At 47.5% G+C, this 18,406-nt stretch overlaps 1 protein-coding gene and 1 long non-coding RNA gene across 3 annotated transcripts in view; one reads left to right on the top strand and one right to left on the bottom strand.

Annotated features, from left to right (window-relative positions):
* Positions 1–18,382, top strand: part of LOC119932293 — a 29,847-nt gene extending 11,465 nt beyond the window's left edge. The window contains exons 2-3 of the long non-coding RNA XR_005452299.1: positions 3,790–3,926; positions 18,028–18,382. This is a non-coding gene — a long non-coding RNA (uncharacterized LOC119932293). The remainder of the gene's footprint in view (positions 1–3,789; positions 3,927–18,027) is intronic.
* The window catches only part of XRCC3 (X-ray repair cross complementing 3), a 63,392-nt gene that overhangs the window by 39,408 nt on the left and 5,578 nt on the right, over positions 1–18,406 (bottom strand). For both annotated transcript variants that reach the window (XM_038751380.1, XM_038751388.1), the window contains exons 2-4: positions 14,792–14,893; positions 3,534–3,608; positions 663–800 (exon numbers count right to left, since the gene is read on the bottom strand). In XM_038751380.1, the coding sequence (XP_038607308.1) occupies positions 663–800; positions 3,534–3,588 (193 nt within the window). In that variant the 5' untranslated portion in view covers positions 3,589–3,608; positions 14,792–14,893. The remainder of the gene's footprint in view (positions 1–662; positions 801–3,533; positions 3,609–14,791; positions 14,894–18,406) is intronic.

Raw genomic sequence — 18,406 nt, 5'->3', positions numbered from 1 at the left:
GTCCCCCATGGGACTCACAGCCTAAGAGGGAGAGAGAACGGCTATTTTATCCCCATTTTACAGATGAGGTAACTGAGGCACAGAGGAGTTAAGTGACTTGCTCGAGGTCACACAGCTGACAAGGGGCGGAACTCGACTGGGCCACGCTGGGCTTGTGCACTTCAATCCACAAAGGCAGTTTAAACTTGCTTTTCGGAGCAGGAATTTTGAAGGGGATTAGGACGTTGTTAGAACACGGTCTGTTTTCGCAATTCCCAAGATTTAGCAATTGGCATAATCTCTGTGGGCCTCATTTTGCTATTCTCATATTGGTATTCACGTTCAACTGAATCCCCTTCGCATTTCTAGGAGGAGTGGGATGGCGTTTAGAGCCAAGAGAGTGGGCAGACCCTGCCAATCGCAACCTTGGTGTCGTCCTCGACTCCGCTCTCTCATTCACCCCTCACATCCAAGCCGTCACCAAAACCGGCCGGTCTCACCTCCGCAACATCGCCGAGATCCGCCCTTTCCTCTCCATCCAAACCGCTACCCTGCTCGTTCAATCCCTCGTCCTATCCCGACTGGATTACTGCATCGGCCTCCTCTCTGATCTCCCACCCTCCCGTCTCTCCCCGCTTCCCCATGAATGAATGAATTTCCCGGCTCCCCCTTTCTCACCTTACCTGTGACCACGGTGTTCCTCCTGAGTGCTAAAGCCACAGTTTTTAATAAACGCTGGACGTCGAGGCTGGAGAGCTTTGTCAGCCTCTGCAAGTCTGGGCCAGAAAGATTCAAAACTTCCCTCACTGAATGTATCTGGGCTGAAATTAAACAAACGCAAACATTGGCACAGTTAAACCCAGCAACATAATGTGGAGACCCAAGAGAAGGACTGTCATGAAAATGTGGCCAAATGAACTGCCGATTCATTCATTTGGTTGTACTTACTGTGCGCAGAGCACTGTACTAAGCGCTTGGGAGGGTACAATATAACAATAAACAGACACATTCCCTGCCCACGACGAGCATTCAGTTTAGAGGACATAAAATAAATTCCAGACGGCAGGAAGAACTAGCAAGTATGCAACCCATTCTAAGTCCTTGGGTCCTAAGGAAGGTAAGTAATTTGTAACAGGGCTTTAATAAGTCATTTATTTTCTATGAGCTGTACTAGGCAAGATATCCACCCTAAAATATATCTGAGTTGCTCTATTTTAAAAATTCATTTCAACCTCCCAAAATTGCAAATTACGAATTAAAGTTCTTTTAAAACTTCCAATGATTTCCCACAATTAGGAAACAAACATAAAGGATGTCTGCCACTGTTCTAGGAGGTGCGGGGTGGCGTTTAGAGCCAAGAGAGTGGGCAGACCCTGCCATTCGGCAGTGAGGGGTTGCAGGGAGGGGAAGAGGGAAGGTGTGTACGATCAATTAATCGTATTTACTGAGCGCTTACTGTGTGCAGAGCACTGTACTAAGCGCTTGGACCTACTACCTAGTAGTACAACCTACTGTACTTAAGGCTATGCAGGCACTAAATCATGAAGGCGGTGCCCAGGGCAAAAATGGAACTGCTGATCTCCAAACCCCGCAGAATAGTAATACTACTACTAACAATAATAATAATAATTCTAAGCACTGAGCTGGGTACTAGATAATAGGATTAGACGCAGTCCCCGTCCCACATAGGGCTCACAGTCTTCATCCCCGTTTTAGGCTCACAGTCTTCATCCCCGTTTTACAGATGAGGGGACTGAGGCACAGAGGAGTAAAGTGACTTGTCTAAGGTCACTTAGCAGACAAGTGGCAGAGCCGGGATTAGAATCCAGGTCCTTCTGACTCCGAGGCCCTTCTCCATGCTCTCCTGACCCTTGAGGGCTCACTGGTCCCCTTCCCATTAGATCAATCAGTGATATTTATTCAGAGCTTATTGAGGGTACAGCACTCTACTAGGCACTTGGGAAAGTACAATAGAGTTGGTAATCAATCAATCAATCAATAGTTCTTAATGAGCACTTACTGTGCTCAGAGCACTATATGAAGTGCTTAGGAGAATGAAATATGACAGAATTGGTAGACACTTTCCCACCCACAACAAGCTTGCAGTCTAGAGGGGGAGAGAGATGTTAAAATAAGTAAATAATGAATAGATAAGAGCTATGGGGCTGAGGGTGGGGTGAATACCAAAACCCCAAAGAGCACAGTTGGTGGACACGATGTGTCTATCGTTACACTGTATTTTTTTATAATGGCATTTATTAAGCGCTTACTATGTGCAGAGCACTGTTCTAAGCGCTGGGGAATTTACAAGGTGAGCAGGTTGTCCCACGTGGGGCTCACAGTCTTCATCCCCATTTTACAGATGAGGGAACTGAGGCCCAGAGAAGTTAAGTGACTTGCCCAAGAGCTTAGTACAGTGACACACAGTAAGCCCTCAATAAATATAATTGACTGACAGGATCCCGGCCCCCATGGAGCCCCCTTCTACATCTCCCACCGTCTCCCCAAGGTTCAAGCCTTCGGCTCCCCAGTTGGGATTTATTTCACTTCGATACTGACGGTATGTGTTAAGCACTCACTATGCTCCACGCACTGTACTAAGCTCTGGGGAAGAAACAAGCAAATCGAGTTGGACACTGTCCCTGCCCCAGGTGAGGCTCCCAGTCGCAATCCCCATTTTACAGATGAGGTAACTGAGGCACAGAAAAGAGAAGTGACTTGTTCAAAGCCATAAAGCTGACAAGTGGTGGATCTGGGATTAGAACCCAAGACCTACCAACTCCCAGGCCCAATCTCTAGCCGCTATGACATGCTGCTTCCCATCTCATCTGTAAGCTCCTTGACGGCAGTTCTAACCTCCCCAGCGCTTCGAACAGTGCTTTGCACATAGTAAGCGCTTAATAAATGCCATCATTATTATTATTATTATTACCCTTCCACACTGTGCTTCCCCTGCTCTCTGACCGCCCTCTCTTCTGTTGAGACATGTGTGCAGAGGGCTGGACAAGACAATAACTTTTAGGGTACACCAGGCCCAATGCCCAGTCACCATATACTCATTCATTCAATTCAACTGTATTTATTGAGCGCTTACTGTGTGCACAGCACTGTAGTAAGCGCTTGGGAAAGTATAATACAGCAGTAAACAGTGACATTCCCTGCCCCAAATGAGCTCACAGTCTAGAGTGGGGGAGACAGACATCAATACCGATAAATAAATTTGCAGACGTACATAAGTGCTGTGGGGCTGGGGGATGAGGGAAGAGCAAAGGGATAAATAAAATGACAGATATGTACTTAACTGCTTTGGGGCTGGGTGGGAGGAAGAGCAAAGGGAGCAAGTCAGGGGGACGCAGAAGGGAGTGGGAGATGAAAACTTGAAATCTATGTCCCCATGCTCCAAATCCTATGGGACTGGAATGCAATTTCCATCGAAAATAACTCTTGAAGAAGCCGGCCCCCAAGGAGGTCATGTCTCAGAAAGGAACAGTATGAATCCTTTCCAGATCTGGCCCACCCCCAAACCCATTATATTTTAATCCAGCCACGATTACCTTTCTTAACAGCGGCAATCACTTTGGGATTCAGTTCCAACTGGTCCCAATCCATTTCTTCCTCAACTGCAGTTCCTAGGAGAAGAAACATTAAATCGGCATCGACAAACATCACACCTCTAACATGCTGTTCAGTCAAACACAATCATTTTAGCGGGGATCTGAGCGTTATGAATTATTAAACAATGAGAGACAGGATACAATTTCCTAGAATGTGTGCAATCATTGGAATGATTTACATTTCTCTTTTGTATAGACGGAGAACAAGTTTTCATCAGAGAGCTTCAGCACGATAACACTGGCAGTTATAGTTTCATCAGCATTTTCAACCCAAATGGAAATTTTCAATTCCCCATCTTGAAATTGGTAACTTGGCAACGTGAACTCGGCCCAGTAAGTTTATATGCAAATGTCTTCCAGACGGGTAGTGGCTTGACACTTTGGAGACAAAAGCCTTTATCGTTTTGTACAAAATAACCGTAATCATTTGCGCTATACAAATCCACAAAAATAGCAAATCTTCTAAAATACCTTGGAATAATAGACTTGGAAGGAAGATCTGACTAAACTGATACACTCGGTCAGGGTTTTCAACTTATTGAAAAACTGCGTGACCTTGGGCAAGTCACTTTACTTCACTGGGCCTTAATTTGCTCATCTGTAAGCTGGGGATTAATACTTTAGGTCATCGGTATTTGTTAAGCACTTATTTTGTGCCAGGAACTGTACTAAGCACTGGGGTAGATACAAGCTCATCAGTTTGGACACAGTCCATGTCCCAGGTGGGGCTCACATTCTTAATTCCCATGAGGCAGCGTGGCTCAGTGGAAAGAGCCCGGGCTTTGGAGTCAGAGGTCATGGGTTCAAATCCCAGCTCCGCCAATTGTCAGCTGTGTGACTTTGGGCGAGTCACTTCACTTCTCTGTGCCTCAGTTCCCTCATCTGTAAAATGGGGATTAAGACTGTGAGCCCCCAGTGGGGCAACCTGATCACCTTGTGCTTAGAACAGTGCTTTGCACATAGTAAGCGCTTTAATAAATGCCATCATCATCATTATTATTATTATGAGGCATGATGAGTTGAGAAAATTGGATGGGGTCAAAATATTGGACGTGTCTGTAGGGGAACAGGACAGATTTGGGGGAGGAGGCAGGTGTGAGGGCAAGAAGGCAGGTGAGGAGGAAGCTGTATATATGTATGTACATATTTATTACTCTATTTATTTATTTTACTTGTACATATCTATTCTATTTATTTTATTTTGTTAATATGTTTGGTTTTGTTGTGTGTCTCCCCCTTCTAGACTGTGAGCCCACTGTTGGGTAGGGACCGTCTCTATATGTTGCCAACTTGGACTTCCCAAGCGCTTAGTACAGTGCTCTGCACACAGTAAGCGCTCAATAAATACGACTGATTGATTGATTGATTGATTGGGCTCAGATAGAGGGATTTCAGAGTTTGGTGAGGTTAGAGATTGTGGAATGGTTAGAGATGATGAGATGGAGTGTGTGTCCAAGTTGGTGAGTGGGTGAGCTGGAGTGCAGCAGGAGGTCAGGGGAGACAAGGAGTGAAGCAACTGAGGCACAGAGACGTTAAGTGATTTGCCCAAGATCACAAAGCAGGCAGGTGGCAGAGCTGGGATTAGAACCCAGGTCCTTCTGTCTCCCAGGCCCGAGCTCTAACCACTAGGCCACACTGCTTCTCTGTCCCCCCTCCTACTTAGATTGTAAGCCCTATGTGGGACCGGGACTGAGTCTGACCCTTTTTTAAAAAAATAGTATTTGTTAAGCAGTGCGGCGTTAATGAATAGAGTATTGGTTTGGGAGTCAGAAGTTCATGGGTTCTAATCCTGGCTCCACCGCTTGTCTGCTATGTGACCTCAGGAAGTCACTTCATTTCCCTGTGCCTCGGTTACCTCATCTGTAAAATGGGGATTGAGACTGTGTATCCCACATGGGACAGGGATTGTGTCCAGCCTTTGCTTCTATCGCGCCCCCCCCCCAGTGCTCAGCACAGTGCCGGGCACATAGTAAGCGCTTAACAAACACCACAATTATTATTTCATACTCTCCCAAGTGCTTGGTACAGGGCTCTGCACACAGTAAGTCCTCAATAAATACGATTGAATGAATGAATAAGTGCTTACTATGTGCCAGGTACTGTTCTAAATGCTCGGGCAGATCCAAGCTAATCAGGTTGGACACACTCTGTGTCCAATGTGGGGCTCACAGTTGCAATTCACATCTGCTCTGCATACAGTAAGCGCTCAATAAATACGATTGAATGAATGAATGAATGAATGTATCTACCCCGTTATTAATAATAATAATACTACTAATAATAATGGTATTTGTTCAGCGCTTACTATGTGCCAAGCACCGTTCTAAGCACTAGGGTGGATACAAGGTCACCAGGTTGTCCCCCGTGGGGCTCACAGTCTTCATCCCCATTTTACAGATGAGGTAACTGAGGCATAGAGAAGTGAAGTGACTTGCCCATCCAACGTGGGGCTCACAGTCTCAATTCACATGTGCTCTGCACACAGTAAGCGCTCAATAAATACGATTGAATGAATGAATGTATCTACCCTGTTATTAATAATAATAATACTACTAATAATAATGGTATTTGTTCAGCGCTTACAATGTGCCAAGCACAGTTCTAAGCACTAGGGTGGATACAAGGTCAATCAATCAATCAATCAATCGTATTTATTGAGCGCTTACTATTTGCAGAGCACTGTACTAAGCGCTTGGGAAGTACAAATTGGCAACACATAGAGACAGTCCCTACCAAACAGTGGGCTCACAGTCTAAAAGGGGGAGACAGAGAACAGAACCAAACATACCAACAAAATAAAATAAATAGGAAAGAAATGTACAAGTAAAATAAATAAATAAATAGAGTAATAAATATGTACAACCATATATACATATATACAGGTGCTGTGGGGAAGGGAAGGAGGTAAGATGGGGGGATGGAGAGGGGGACGAGGGGGAGAGGAAGGAAGGGGCTCAGTCTGGGAAGGCCTCCTGGAGGAGGTGAGCTCTCAGCAGGGCCTTGAAGGGAGGAAGAGAGCTAGCTTGGCGGAGGGGCAGAGGGAGGGCATTCCAGGCCCGGGGGGTGACGTGGGCCGGGGGTTGATGGCGGGACAGGCGAGAACGAGGTACAGTGAGGAGATTAGCGGTGGAGGAGCGGAGGGTGCGGGCTGGGCAGTAGAAGGAGAGAAGGGAGGTGAGGTAGGAGGGGGCGAGGTGATGGATGGACAGCCTTGAAGCCCAGGGTGAGGAGTTTCTGCCTGATGCGCAGATTGATTGGTAGCCACTGGAGATTTTTGAGGAGGGGAGGAATATGTCCAGAGCGTTTCTGGACAAAGATAATCCGGGCAGCAGCGTGAAGTATGGATTGAAGTGGAGAGAGACACGAGGATGGGAGATCAGAGAGAAGGCTGGTGCAGTAGTCCAGACGGGATAGGATGAGAGCTTGAATGAGCAGGGTAGCAGTTTGGATGGAGAGGAAAGGGCGGATCTTGGCAATGTTGTGGAGCTGAGACCGGCAGGTTTTGGTGACGGCTTGGATGTGAGGGGTGAATGACAGAGCGGAGTAGAGGATGACACCAAGGTTGCGGGCTTGTGAGACGGGAAGGATGGTAGTGCCGTCAACAGAGATGGGAAAGTCAGGGAGAGGGCCAGGTTTGGGAGGGAAGACAAGGAGTTCAGTCTTCGACATGTTGAGCTTTAGGTGGCGGGCGGACATCCAGATGGAGATGTCCTGAAGGCAGGAGGAGATGCGAGCCTGGAGGGAGGGGGAGAGAGCAGGGGCAGAGATGGAGATCTGGGTGTCATCAGCATAGAGATGATAGTTGAAGCCGTGGGAGCGAATGAGGTCACCAAGGGAGTGAGTGTAGATTGAGAACAGAAGGGGACCAAGCACTGAACCTTGGGGAACCCCCACAGTAAGAGGATGGGAGGGGGAGGAGGAGCCTGCAAAAGAGACTGAGAAAGAACGACCGGGGTCACCTGGGGTCACCAGGTTGTCCCCCGTGGGGCTCACAGTCTTCACCCCCATTTTACAGACGAGGTAACTGAGGCACAGAGAAGTGAAGTGACTTGCCCAAAATCACACAACTGGCAGAGGTGGGCCCTCTAAAACCCACGACCTCTGACCCCCAAGCCCATGCTCCTTCCACTAAGCCACGCTGCTCCATTATTATTACTATTATTAGCAGTAGTAGCATTATTAACAAACCCCAGTGGTTTTGATCGGCCCCACATCAAATATGTTCCCCTTGTCCCCTTGAAATGTGAAGAACTTTTCATTAAAGGTAAAGCCGTCCACCACGGGGGCATCCTCCTGTCGGGTGGCTGCTGTGTCTGCTGTTCCGCTAATTCATTCAATCGTACTTACTGAGCGCTTACTGTGTACGAGCACTGTAATGTGACCGGCTAAGGGTCTCCTCCCTCCAACCATGGCAACCACCAGCTTCAGCTATCTCCTAACCCGGTCAACAAATAGCCCTGTTCTAATAATATAAGCTCTCCTGTCCATTGGGCTGACCCTCCTGGCAGACATTCCCGGGACTAACAGGCTGGAGGAATTTCACTCTGTGTGCCTATGGAAATGTCTTGCTGGGCAGCTCTGCCTCTTAGTTAATCCTCTCTACCTCAGGATGAAGGAAAACAAAAGCATTTCACCCGGGATCACATGAGGTAAATCCAAGGCCAACAGTATATTTGATTTCTTAAGGGGGAACCGCATCGTCTTTCCCTTCAAGGTCTATAACGGAAAGAGCACAGGCCTGGTAGTGAGAGGCCCTAGGTTCTAGGAGAAGCAGCCTGGCCTAGGGGATAGAGCCTGGGCGTCAAAAGGTCATGGGTTCTAATTCCGGTTCCACCACTTATCTGGTGTGCGGCTTTGGGCATGTCACTTCGTTTCTCCGGGCCTCAGTGACCTCATCTGTAAAATGGGAATTGAGACTGTCAGCCCCATGTGGGAGAGGAACTGTGTTCAACATGATTACCTTGTATCTATCCCAGCACTTAGAACAGTGCTTGGCACATAGTAAGCATTTAACAAGTACTATTATTATTATTATTATTGATAATAATAAGAATAATTGAGGCTCCACCACATACCTTCTGTGTGACCTAGTGCTCAGAACAGTGCTTTGCACATAGGAAGCGTTTAACAAATTCCATCATTATTATTTAACTTTTCAATGCCTCAGTACTCTCATCTGCAAAAGTGGGATTCAATACCTGTTTTCCATCCTACTTAGACTTTTCACTGGGAAAGAGGGGGGGTTGGCTTCCTTCTCACACCCCACTGCCGCTTTCGCACCATTCCACCTTTCTTTCCCTGCCTTGGAAGCTCACATCATCCGCCTCTACTGCCCACTCCAGATTCCAGTAACTGTCATCTACAGCACCCCCTGATCCAACCTCCAACTTTTTTGAACCATCTGGATCCCTTTCTCGCATTCCTTCTCTCTTTCTTCATCCCCGTGTTAATCCTTGGGGACTATGCTATCCACACAGGAGTTCCCGACAACCCTTCTGCTGCCCGCTTTCTATCACTCGTCTCCCCTGACCTCCTGATCCACCCCAGCTCACCCACTCACCAACTTGGACACACACTCCATCTCATCATCTCTAACCACTACACAATCTCTAACCTCACCAAACTCTGAAATCCCTCTATCTGACCACAACCTCCTCACCTGTCTTCTTGCCCTCACGCTTGCTTCCTCCCCGCAAATCTATTCTGTTCCCCCAAAGAGACCTCCAATCTTCTGACCCCATCCAATTTTCTCAACTCATCATGCCTCATTTAGCCTCCATACCCAAACTACCTTCCCTTGATGACCAAACTGACACTCTCAATGCCACCCTCTCTTACTGAACTCAACTCACTCGCTCCCCTATCCCCTCATCCATCACATCCCACTAACCCACAGCCCTGGATCAACTCCACAGTCCACTTCCTTAGCTTCTGTGCACAGGCCGCAGAGAACTATTGGTGAAAGTCTAGATATCAGGCTGACCTAGTTCATTTCAAGTTTATTCTCACGTTTTTTAACTCTGCCCGGCAAAATTATTTCTCCTTCCTTATTGACATCCATCACCCTTGCCTGTTGTTCCAGATGTTTAACTCCCCCCTAAAAATCCTTACGTCCCCCTGCCTCTCCCAGCTTTTGCCCCCAGTGATCTGACCGCTGACTTCATCCAGAAAATTGAAACTATCAGACATGATCTCCCTAAAATCTTCCCCACCTCTTCCCAGTCCCTCCCTCCTCCTGCCCCTTCTTTAAATCTCCTAGTTCTCCCAGCAGTATCTCAACAGGAAATCTCCTGCCTTCTCTCAAAATCCACCCCCTCCACCTGCACATCCGACCTCATTCCATCACACCTTACGAAAGCACCGGGCCCCTCCCTTTTTCCCTCCCTAACTGCCATCTTCAACTGTTCACTCTCCAGTGACCTTTTCCTCATTGCTTTCAAACATGCCCATGTCTCCCCTATCCTAACCCTCCCTTGACCCCATGACTCCCTCCAATTATCATCCATCTCCCTCCTACCCATCTCCCGCCTAGCATTTCTCTCCAAACTCCGTGAGTTGTCTACTCCCAATGTCTCAAGTTACTCTCCAATTTTCTCCTTGATCCCCTCCAATCTGGCTTCCATCCCCTTCACTCCACAGAAACCACTCCCTCAAGGTCACCAATGATCTCTTCACCAAATCCAGTGGCCTCTGCTCCACCCTAACCCTTCTCGACCTTTCATCTGCCTTCGACACTGTCAACCATCCCCTTCTCCCAGAAACATTATCCAACCTCGGCTTCACTGACACTGTCCTCTCCTGGTTCTCCTCCTATCATCTCTCTGGCTGCTCATTCTCAGTCCCTTTCATGGGCCCCTCCTCTACCTCCCATCCCCTAACTTTGGGGGTCCCTCAAGGTTTAGTTCTGAGTTCCCTCTATTCTCCACCTTCACCCATTCCCTTCAATCCTTTGCTCACATGGCTTCCTCTACATCTCCAGCCCTGATCTCCCTCTTCCTCTGCAGTCTCATACTTCCTCCTGCCTTCAAGACATCTCTACTTGGATGTCCTGCAGTCACCTCAAATTTAAAATGTCCAAAAGAGAGCTCCTCATCTTCCCACCCAAACCCTGTCCTTCCCTTGACCTTCCCCTCCCTGTAGACAGCACTACCATCCTTCCTGTCTTAGCATTATCCTTGACTTCTCTCTCTTAATCAACCCATCACTAAATCCTGTGGGTGGATTCAACCTTCACAACAAGGCTAAAATCCACTCTTTCCTCTCCATCCAAACTGCTATCTCAGTAATGCAAGCACTTATCCTGTCTCTCCTTGGTTGTTCATCAGCCTCCTCGCTGACCTCCCAGCCTCCTGTCTCTCCCCACTCCAATCCATACTTCACTCTGCTGCCTGGATCAGTTTTCTTCAAGAACATTCAGGTCATGTTCCCCCATCCTCAAGAACCTCCTGTGGTTGCCCATCCATCTTCTAGACTGTGAGCCCACTGTTGGGTAGGGACTGTTTCTATATGTTGCCAACTTGTACCTCCCAAGCACTTAGTACAGTGCTCTGCACACAGTAAGTGCTCAATAAATACTACTGAATTAATGAATCCATCTCCACATCAAACAGAAACTTCTTACTGACGGCTTTAAAGCATTAAATTACCTTAACCCCTCCTATAATAATAATAATAATGATGGTATTTATTAAGTGCTTACTATGTGCAAAGCACTGTTCTAAGCACTGGGGAGGTTACAAGGTGATCAGGTTGTCCCACGGGGGGCTCACAGTCCCACGGGGGGCTCACGGTCTTAATCCCCATTTTACAGATGAGGTAACGGAGGCACAGAGAAGTGAAGTGACTTGCCCAAAGTCACACAGCTGACAATTGGCGGAGCTCCTATTTCAACCCAACCCGCACACTTCACTACCCTAATGCCAACCTACTCACTGTACCTCAATCTCATTTATCTCACTGCCAACCTCTCCCCCACATCCTGCCCCTGGCCCGGAGCACCCTCCTCATCATATCCGAATGACAATTATTCTCTCCTGCTTCAAAGCCTTACTGAAAGCACATCTCCTCCAAGAGGCCTTCCCTGACTAAGCCCTCTTTCCCTTTTCTCCCACTCCCTTCTGCATCGACCTGACTTGCTCCCTTTATTCATCCCCCCCGCCCAGCCCCACAGCATTTATATACATAGCCGTAATTTATTTATTTATATTGTCTGTCTCCCCCCTCTACACTGTGAGCCCGTTGTTGGGTAGGGACCGTCTCCCAACTTGTACTTCCCAAGCACTTAGTACAGTGCTTTGCATACAGTAAGTGCTCAATAAATACGACTGAATGAATGAATGTCTTCTCCCAAGTGCTTAGTACAGTGCTCTGCACACAGTAAGTACTCAATAAATACGATCAATCGACTGATTAGACTGTGAGCCTCATATGGGACATGATACAGTAAATGCTCAATAAATATGACTGAATGAATGAATGAATGTCTTCTCCCAAGTGCTTAGTACAGTGCTCTGCACACAGTAAGCACTCAATAAATAGAGAAGCAGCGTGGCTCAGTGGAAAAAGCACGGACTTTGGAGTCAGAGGTCAAGGGTTCAAGTCCCAGCTCCGCCACATGTCTGCTGTGTGACCTTGGGCAAGTCACTTAACTTCTCGGAGCCTCAGTTACCTTATCTGTAAAATGGGGATGATGACTGTAAGCCCCACGTGGGACAACCTGATCACCTTGTATCCCCCCCAGCACTTAGAACAGTGCTTTGCACATAGTAAGTGCTTAACAAATGCCATCATTATTATTATTATGATCAATTGACTGATTAGACTGTGAGCCTCATGTGGGACATGATGATCTCATATCTACCCCCGTGCTTACTATGGTTCTTGGCACATAGTAAGCAGTTAACAAATACCACAATTATTGCTACAAGCTGTGATTTTTTTAAAATGGCATTTGTTAAGCACTTACTATTTGCCGGGCACTGTATTGAGTGCTGGGGTGGAAATCAGCTAGTCAGGTTGCACACAGTCCACGTCCCATGGGGCTCACAGCCTTAATCCCCATTTTATGGATGAGGTAACTGAGGCACAGCTGAGGCAACCTGCCCATGGTTAGGCAACAGACAAGTGGCGGAAGCAGGATTAGAACCCAGGTCCTTTGGACTCCCAGACCAGTGCTCTAGCCACTAGGCCACACTGCTTCTCCAGCTTAGAAAAGTGCTTTGCACATAGTAAGCGCTTAATAAATGCCATTATTATTATTATTATAAGACTAAAGAAGGAGCAGCTGCAACTGCCTCCGATGCCAGCTACAATAGCTGTGTGCATGATAGCATTCTGATGCATTTTCAGAGTTTCATGAAACCTAGATGATAAGCTCTGCTCCAGACAGAACCACTCCGTCAGCTCCAAAGAGTTCGGAAGATCCTTGGAGTGACTTGCCCAAGGTCATACATCATCATCATCATCAATCATATTTATTGAGCACTTACTGTGTGCAGAGCACTGTACTAAGCGCTTGGGAAATACAAGTTGGCAACATATAGAGACATCAGACTAGTGGCGAAGCCCAGATGAGAACCCAGTTCCCCTGACCTCCCGGGCCCGGGTCTATAATAATAATAGTGATGGCATTTATTAAGCGCTTACTATGTGCAAAGCACTGTTCTAAGCGCCGGAGAGGTTACAAGGTGATCAGGTTGTCCCACGGGGGGCTCACAGTCTTAATCCCCATTTTACCGATGAGGTAACCGAGGCACAGTGAAGTGACTTGCCCAAAGTCACCCAGCTGACAATTGGAGGAGCCGGGATTTGAACCCATGACCTCTGACCCCAAAGCTCAGGCTCTTTCCACTGAGCCACGCTGCTTCTTGAGTGCCAGAAAGACCGATCACCAAAGGAATTTTTGAGCCTTCATTTCTGGAGATCTTCCAGAAAAGGCCAGTCACATCTTTCCTGGTTGATTTATTCGCTCACCTGTCTGCAGGCCGGGCGCTCTACATCTCTGAGGTTCCTTTCTAGCTCTATTGTTCTATGATTCTAGAACAGAATGGAGTCTATCTGCAATTTATTTATCTGTTAATTATGGTACTTGTTAAGCACTTAATATTTGTCAAGCACTGTTCTAAGCGCTGGGGTAAATACAAGTTAAGTCAGGTTGGAGTATGTTTGGTTTTGTTGTCTGTCTTCCCCTTCTAGACTGTGAGCCCGCTGTTGGGTAGGGACCGTCTCTATGTGTTGCCGACTTGCACTTCCCAAGCGCTTAGTCCAGTGCTCTGCACACAGTAAGCACTCAATAAATACGATTGATTGATTGATTGATTGACACAGTCCCTATCCCACAGAGGGCTCACACTCTTAAACCCCATTGAAGCAGCATGGCTCAGTGGGAAGAGCATGGGATTTGGAGTCAGAGGTCATGGGTTCAAATCCCAGCTCTGCCAATTGTCAGCTGTGTGGCTTTGGGCAAGTCACTTAACTTCTCTGGCCTCAGTTCCCTCATCTGTAAAATGAGGATTAAGACTGTGAGCCCCACGTGGGACAACCCGATCACCTTGTAACCTCCCCAGCGCTTAGAACACTGCTTTGCACATAGTAAGCGCTTAATAAATGCCATCACTATTATTATTATTATTGAACAGAGGAAGGAACTGAGGCCCAGACAAGTGAAGTGACTCACCCAAGGTCACACACCAGATATATTGGCAGAGCTGGGATTGGAACCCATGACCTTCTGACTCTCATGCCCATGCTCGATCCACTAAGCCACGCTGCTTCTCCTAGGCTAACATGTCACCCCTCTAGACTGTTGTGGGTAGGGAATGTGTCTGTTAATTGTTCTATTGTACTCTCCCAAGCGCTTAGTACAGCGCTCTGCACAAAGTAAGCACTCAATAAATACGACCGAATCCAAGTGAGGCTCCTAAGGAGTGAAAGGAACAAACTGTAACCAGTAACCAGCTCAACCATAGTCACAACATAGTCACAACTCTCAAGCTCTTCCTGAATCCAGTTCATTGGATTTAAATTACGATTGAATTTAAAGTTTAATTTAAACTCCCTAGGCGTTTCAAACTCATGGGATGGGAAATGTCCAAAGTTATTTGACTCTGGCACTCCATCCAGAGCACGGGGAAAGACACACGAAACGCATCACAACCGTTCAAGATTACATGGAGAACAAGAGAGGAGATGCTACATGCCTTAGGGAACACGATTCCGGCCGGCGGGGGTTCACTTGACTGCAGCGACCTTTGCGTCATCCGGTTTAACTTTCCGCAGGAGCGTCTCCATGGAGATAATCGCTGGAGGGGGGCAGGGAGGGAGGGGAATGGAAAGAGCAAAAGATGAGTTTTACCAAAGGGAGCGGGGACGTAGGGACCGGAAAGGGTCTAGGGGACTCGGTGTACCAAGGGAAATAATGGGATGTGCCAAGCAGATGCCCAGCCGCTGGGTACAAGTTGGGTATGTTGCCAACTTGTACTTCCCAAGCGCTTAGTACAGTGCTCTGCACACAGTAAGCGCTCAATAAATACGATTGATGATGATGATACCCTGGTTGGTGCCTGGGACCGACGAGGGTTCTGATATTTAGCCCCCTGGGGTCAAATCCTCCCCGACCTCATGATAATAATAATGATAATGATGGTACTTGTTACTACGTGCCAGGCACTGTTCTAAGCGCCGGGGCAGAGCAGTGCTTTGCACATAGTAAAGCGCTTAACAAATACCATCATTATTATACAAGTTAATCAGATTGGACGCAGTCCCTGTCCCACATGGGGCTCGCATTTTTAATCCCCGCTTTACAGATGAGGTAACTGAGGCCCAGAGAAGTGAAGCAACTTGCCCAAAGTCGCGCAGCAGACACGTGGCAGAGCCGGGATTAAAGCCCAGGTCCTTAAGTGCTTACTTTTCATTCATTCATGCATTCAATCGTATTTATTGAGCGCTTACTGTGTGCAGAGCACTGTACTAAGTGCTTGGGAAGTACAAGTTTGCAACATCTAGAGACGGTCCCTACCCAACGGCCGGGCTCACAGTCTAGAAGGGGGAGACAGACGACAAAACAAAACACATAAACCAAATAAAATAAATAGAATAAATATGTACAAGTAAAATAGAGTAAAAAATACCTACAAACATATATACATATATACAGGTGCTGTGGGAAGGGGAAGGAGGTAAGGCTGGGGGGATGGGGTGGGGGAGAATATGAATAAATATGAATGGATATGAATAAATATGAATGAATGCTAGGGGAGTTTGAGGGGGGATGGCGGGGGAAGACACAGCTATATTAACCTTGACACTTCTGGGAAAGTACAGAGAAGCGGCGTGCCTCAGTGGAAAAAGCCCGGGCTTTGGAGTCAGAGGCCATGGGTTCAAATCCCGGCTCTGCCACATGTCTGCTGTGTGACCTTGGGCAAGTCACTTCACTTCTCTGAGCCTCAGTTACCTCATATGTGCCAGGCACTGTACTAAGCACTGGGGTACATACAAGGTTGGACGTAGTCCAGTCCATGGGGCTCACAGTCTTAATCCCCTTTTACAGATGAAGGAACTGAGGCACAGAGAAGTGGAGTAACTTGCCCAAGGTTAGACGGCAGACAAGTGGTACAGCCGGTGGTAGAACCCAGGTCCTTATCCACTAGGCCCTCAGCTTCTCAATTGCCAGACAACACCCGGAGGCTGATTTCTGAGCCAATGAATGGTTCATATTGATGTCTACACCGTAAACTTGTTGTAGGCGGGGAGTGTGTCTACCAACTCAGTTGTATTGTCCTCTCCCAAGTGCTTAGTCCTCGATAAACACCACTGATTAATTGATTGTTCTCGTGGCCCTACCAGGTTCCTAGAGCGGAGAGAGCCACCACCACCGGAAAGGCAGGAAATCCTGTTGGCAGGAAATTCTGATGGAAGGGCGTTTTCCAGAAGTGGGCCGGTTTGGCCTTTCAAGGACAAAGCCCCTAAATTCATTTGCCTTTAGTTGGACTGACGGTCCTAAATCCAGAAGGAGAATCTTTTGGGGCAACCCATTTTATAGACCCCAGGTAGATAGGTAGATACTCGTTCTGACGATTTTGACACCTTTCTACAGGTTTTTTGTTGTCTGTCTCCCCCTTCTAGACTGTGAACCCGTTGTTGGCTAGGGTCCGCTTCTATATGTACTTCCCAAGTGCTTAGTCCAGTGCTCTGCACACAGTAGGCACTCAATAGATATGACTGAATGAATGAATGCGTAAGTCAGAGAGACCATTGCAAGGATCCTAACAATGCAGGATAAGCAGCGTGGCTTAGCGGAAGGAGCACGGGCCTGCCAACTGTTTGCTCTGTGACCTTGGGCAAGTCACTTCTCCGTGCTTCAGTTCCCTCGACTGTAAAACAGGGTTTCAATTCCCCTTCTCCCTCCTAATTAAACCGTGCGCTCCTTGCGGGACGGGGGCTGCGTCCAACATAGTTAACTTGTACCTACCCCAACACTTAGAATAGCGTTTAACACATAGTAAGCACTTAAATGCCGTTAAAAAAATTGTGCTTGTTTTATTTAGGTTCCGCTGGGACAGGACTGAACTTGCCAACTAACCACATTATTGGGGACACACTAAGACTCTATGGACTGGTTTTAGGACGTGGAAAGTCCCGGACACGCTCAGAATCCAAGAAATTCCCAGAAACGCTTGAACTGATCATATTTAGAGGGTCGTAGGGACCCGGGCATAGCATGTCAGGGAGGATGTGACACCCTCTCTTCCCCTCTTCCCTCATTTAGTCCACCTCTGGGGTCTGGCTCCTCGTAGCTGAAGACGACGCAGATTCGGAACCTGTTCTAATCCAGCAAGTTCCAGCTTTTTTTTGAGAGCCCCAGTATCCCTTTGTTAGTTCAGATAGAGTTCCCCTTCTCTGCAGCCACGCAAAGATTTTTTTACTTCGTGTAGCAGAGTCTGTTCTGCAGATGACTTGACCTCGTTCCAACTAGTCTGGCTTCCACGAGGATGGTAATTTCCTTTAGCTCTTCCCCATCTGAACTCAAGTCACTGGCCCATGAACTGCCCGCCCAGGCTACTGCTGATCCAAAAACCAATCACTGATATTTACTGAGCTCTTACTGTGTGGGCAAACTACGGTACTAAACAATTGACACGCTAATCCAAGAAACGCTAATATATGCTCTAATAATAAGAAAAACTGTGGCATCTGTTAAGCGCTTACTCTGTGTCAGACACCGTACTAAGTGCCGGGGTGGATACAAGCAAATCGGGTTGGACACAGTCCCTGTCCCACAGGGGCCTCACAGTCTCAATCCCCATTTTACAGAGGAGGTAACTGAGGCACCGAGACGTTAAGTGACTCGCCCAAGGTCACACAGCAGGCAAGCGGTGGAGCCGGGATAGAACCCGGGTCCTTCGGATGCCAAGCCCTGTGCTCTATCCACTAGGCCACGCGTCCGAGAAAATCATCCATCTTTTGAATACGTCTGGAATTCAGAGCCGCAATAAAGAATTTGAAAATAGCAGGACGACGCAGACCAATGACTTCAAACAACTTGATGCCGTACTTGTAAAGCAAATTTATTGGACAACTATCCTACACGCGGTCAACGACGCCGTCACAGTTACCGGCTCCGGCCAGAAGCCACGAAAGGAAAGGCGGGAGACCTGACGTGCGTCTCCCTATACACTGCGTTCACCGATCTACGTGACCGTCATCGCAGAAGCCCAGACTACTGTTGGGTAGGGACGGCCTCTATATGTTGCAAACTTGTACTTCCCAAACGCTTAGTACAGTGCTCTGCACACAGTAAGTGCTCAATAAAT

The sequence above is a fragment of the Tachyglossus aculeatus genome, chromosome 1 (genome assembly GCF_015852505.1).
Source record: "Tachyglossus aculeatus isolate mTacAcu1 chromosome 1, mTacAcu1.pri, whole genome shotgun sequence".
Taxonomy (NCBI): domain Eukaryota; kingdom Metazoa; phylum Chordata; class Mammalia; order Monotremata; family Tachyglossidae; genus Tachyglossus; species Tachyglossus aculeatus.
The sequence above is the reverse complement of the archived record's forward strand: the minus strand, read 5'-3'. Positions and strand labels throughout refer to the sequence as shown.